Here is a 4312-nt window from a genome sequence, read left to right as displayed (position 1 = left end):
CAAGTGATTCTTTACTGTATGTGTGTGTAACCCAGTCATGACAGGCTGGCGATAACAAAAGCATGAAAAATTATTAAAGTGATGTCTGTTATTTAACTGCACAACCCCACCCATGACAAACACAACTGTAAAACAAGTCTCCTGAGTGTATAGGCTTAAGAATATATTGACGATCCCTCCCAGTCACATGCAAATGGGACTTCATATCCTAGTGACATGTAAGTCCTGTCTCCATGACAATGCAGGTACACTTTACCTGCTGAGCTGTGTATGTCATATGCAAAGAAGAATAACCCAGAGCACTGACAGAATAACAACGTACATAAGTTCAACAAAGGGATTGTGGTAAAGTGAAAAAAAAATCATTTACAGTGTTGTTAAAACAAATTAAAAAAACTGTGTTTTCACAAACATTTGATCTCAAGAGAAGAAATAATTTAAAAAAAAGATCTTTTGGCTTACAAATGAGGTCTTCTCTGCTCTGTTCTCGGGTCCTCCCTCTCTCCATCTTGTCCTCCATTTCCATGTACTGAAGTGAAGTAAGGAAGAGTGTTTAGACACAGTTTGTTAATGTGGAGCTAATGAGGAAGGGAGTCACCCAGGCATTTAAAGACATACAGCAGCAATAAAAAAAAAGCTAGGAGACTGGACTGTAAGGTAGGTGTGGTAACAACTGTTAGTTGATCATCAACAAAGTACGATGAGGAAAACAGAGTCGCAGTACAACCAGGTTCACTATGAATTATACGACAGGTGAATCAAGGAAAATACGATCACTGCCTTAAGACATTATCGTAAATCTAAAAAAAAAAATAGTTTCAGTTCTATAAGGAAAGCCGCATTTTCTACCATACTTTCTAAGAGAAAGAGGATCTATTCAAAATCTCTGTGGTCGTAAATCTACACAGAATCAATGCAGAATCAAAGCAGGTGGCTCGAAATTCTGTTAATTTTAAAACCATTCCTGTAATGACAAAAACATGTGGTGTGGGAAAACGATCCCAGTTCATTATCATGACTCATTAGCACATGACTGATAAGAGTACAAAGGCATTGAGCAATACTATTTACACAGAGAAGAAGCACATGATGAGTAATGTACTCTGAGCAGAATCCTGATTCTGTCCGAGCTGAGTGAATTAAAGACAATCTAAGCCTACAAAGTCTGGTTAGTTTAAAATAAAATGGTTGTCAAAAGATTTTTAGAAAACATCTGATTAATCAGTGCTTGTATTTTTTTTAAAGAGTACCAGAAGGACTATTCTTTTAAGTTCTTTCAAACGTGTATGTAAAGCATCAAGCTGTTGGGAAGATCATATAAAATTAGAAAAAATATAATCTTCAAAAATGAAGCCGTGGAAATGACTAAGTGCCTTAGAATCATATGTTAGAAGAAAAATATAAAGCTGCTAGAAAATTTTTTTTTTTCCAAGACCACGACCGCTTAACTATGAGCCACATCTTTGGTTCCCAGATCGAGACACCTGATTTTGAGGGATTATATTACAAGCACTTTAAAATACCTAATATGTAATCCGTCATATTATTCCTGTCTGTGTTGTGTAAGAACTTCCTGAATATGAAATCACATCCCCCTTAGCACTCATTGATAAAACTCCAACAAACCTCATGTAAGAATGTGTGTTTATCACGGCAACTTTAATATTCCTTACGAAATTTCTTGAACAAAGTGATTTTATGCTAAACAAATTTTCACAGATGATACTTGCTCCACGCACTCAACGTGTTTATTTTTCAATAAAAGGTTGTGTAAAGATCACAGTGTGTCAGTGTGTGTGGTGTAATGTACGTGGTGTAACTGGCTGCGACTCACTTCACAGGCTGAGGCAAACAGACGGGCGGAGGACCTGATCATTTGTCAGTGACAGCCTTGGTTCCTGTTGTCTTGTGTTACGGCTCAAACCGTATCTAAAGTCTCCAGTTGCTACAGTTGATGGTTAGGAAAGCAGAAGGAATTCTCTGTTGTCTCTTTACTTCAGACTGAACTAAAAGATTTTGTAACAGCAACCAGCAGTTTACTGACAAAATCCTGAAAACGAGAGCAAAAACAACCGAAACAATAACAAAAGCTTCATGGAATAGAAAGAAATACACAGTGAAACACAAAATGATCTAATTCACCCCACAAAAAAAGTAATTGAATCTGAGTGAACCTAAACTAGCCAAGATTACAGTAAATAATTAATTTAATTACACATTAGCATGGGAAACATTTCAGTTAAACAGCGTCATCAAATCACTGCTTTAACCAGCATTACCAAAAGGAAAGTGGGTCTGTACTTTTATACCAGTACTGATAAAATAGTACCAGAAAGTGTTACATCTGCTAAATAAAAGTTTTGTAAACATACAAAAAACAAATCACAGTAAACTGGTAACAGCCAAAGAAGAAGGTTAGTTTTTGTTTTGTTTTTTTAAATACCAATAAGCTGCCATTTTAAAAATGTAACACTGCGTTTGGCAAAAAAGCATAATTTGCAACTTTTTTTAAATGTTAGCAACAGCAGTTAAAGTACAGTAATAATACCATATTCAATTTAAAATTCTTAATTCTCAGTATCTCTTCTAATAAAACTAATCATTAAATACTACATGATGATGTTGTGGTGTTACTACATATAATGTACAATGTATAATTCATTCCATTTTAATTCATTATTCAGTAAAAGTCAATAATTTGTCATTTTAAAAATCCCAGTCCTGGAAACATACAAACCATTCACAGTCTAAGTGTAAAAACCTAATCAGACATTTTTCATTTACACTATTGATACCATGGCACACGCACAGTTGCTTTCATTGCAGTGTTCTTTAACATTGTAATTAATTTCTGCTGTGAAATCATCTGTATGGAAACATGGTTATTGCTCAACCTGTGCTCTGATGGTCAAAGCTAAACCATAAAGTAGGGTAGGTCAGAGAAAGACTTAAGTCACAGTTTTCAGTTCAGGTGAGATTTTTCTTTTTTTTTTACTGCCAGCCCAGCTGGGGGTGGAGGCCTGGCTGGAGAGGGAAAGGGTTTCCAGGGCCTGGAGGGTAGTTGGTGAAGCTGTTGGGCTGAGGGGGGAAGCCCTCTAAAGCAGAGGTGGGGTGACCCTGAAACCAAACGAGGACGGGGAGTGAGTGTGTAGCAATAACGCTTAATTAAATCGGCATAATTCCCCTATCCTGTGTGTGTGTGTGTGTGTGTGTGTGTGTGTGTGTGTGTGTGTACCTGCAACAGAGCAGACTGCATGGCCTGATTGTGAAGTCCACCCAAGGCAGCAGGGGAGGCAGAGGGTGAGAAGCCGGGTACACCGGAGAAAGACAGCAAACCAGGGAAACCACTGCTTCCTGGAGGCTGGAGTCCGCTGCTCAACCTGGACGACACACAAGGTGGTGACAATGTCAGACTTACAATCCTCAGCAATACATAAAAACAGGAAACCTGAAATAAAATATTAGTTTTGTTTTACATAGCTGATATCAGGTAAAAGCTGTACTCACTTTCTGTACAGCTGACAGTGTTGACTAAGCAGAAAAAAAGAAAAATCAACTTTTTCCTGTTTGGTGACGGAAATAACTCTGTCCTCTTGTCCATTGCATACTGCAATACTCGTACTATTAGGGTTTATCATAGTACTGACAGTAACCCTAGTGTCAGTTACTACTAAACAAGTTGTTACAAGGATAACGCTCTGTCAACAAAGCATTTATAGATGTGGTTACTTTGAGGCACTAGACACAGTGATTGATTTTTTTTCTGGAATGTTCTGCATAACATTTAAAGTAAAAAAAAAGTTTAATCCACAATGACAATAAGCAGTAGCTTTAGGCCTTTTAAAAAAACAATAAAATCTAATCTGTTAGGGGAAATAAGCGTTTGATCATTAATGCAAAGTGCCTGTAGAACTATTTTCTTTACAAAGTCTAAGGGTTGATATATGGCTGACAGTAATGACATGGTTGCAATGAAAGCCAAAGTCTAAAGCCTAAGAATAGGAAACATTGTACTTTGCGCTTTGCAGGTGAACCCTCTCCACTAATCAGATACAGCCCCTGATGCAGATGTGGTTTTATGGCCTTGTTTGTGGAAAACCATGTGTCACAAGGGAGCTGATTGCCACTAACTTTCCATACACCTTCAAAATGAATTACAGTGTGTCTATATAACACAGTAAAACATGTCTGACGTACCCTGGCTGGAAGTTAGAGCTAAAGGCCGATGCGAATCCTGGTAAAACAGGTGACGATGATGGAACGCCTGCTGCTGCTGCTGCCGCTGCTGCTGCTGCTGCCTCCGCCGCTCGCG

General features: G+C 38.0%; 2 protein-coding genes across 3 annotated transcripts in view; both read right to left on the bottom strand.

Annotated features, from left to right (window-relative positions):
- Window positions 1-888, bottom strand: part of stoml3b (stomatin (EPB72)-like 3b) — a 5885-nt gene extending 4997 nt beyond the window's left edge. The window contains exon 1 of the mRNA XM_008332678.3: window positions 463-888. Within this exon, the coding sequence (XP_008330900.2) occupies window positions 463-526 (64 nt within the window). The 5' untranslated portion in view covers window positions 527-888. The remainder of the gene's footprint in view (window positions 1-462) is intronic.
- Window positions 889-1640: 752 nt separating this feature from the next.
- proser1 (proline and serine rich 1) overlaps window positions 1641-4312 on the bottom strand; it is an 8566-nt gene continuing 5894 nt past the window's right edge. For both annotated transcript variants that reach the window (XM_017041844.2, XM_017041845.2), the window contains 3 exons: window positions 4198-4298; window positions 3236-3380; window positions 1641-3117 (listed from right to left, as the gene is read on the bottom strand). In XM_017041844.2, coding sequence (XP_016897333.1) covers window positions 2992-3117; window positions 3236-3380; window positions 4198-4298 — 372 coding nt within the window. In that variant the 3' untranslated portion in view covers window positions 1641-2991. The remainder of the gene's footprint in view (window positions 3118-3235; window positions 3381-4197; window positions 4299-4312) is intronic.

Source organism: Cynoglossus semilaevis, chromosome 19 (genome assembly GCF_000523025.1).
Source record: "Cynoglossus semilaevis isolate Cse_v1.0 chromosome 19, Cse_v1.0, whole genome shotgun sequence".
NCBI classification, from domain to species: domain Eukaryota; kingdom Metazoa; phylum Chordata; class Actinopteri; order Pleuronectiformes; family Cynoglossidae; genus Cynoglossus; species Cynoglossus semilaevis.
This window is presented reverse-complemented; position numbering and strand designations above follow the sequence as displayed.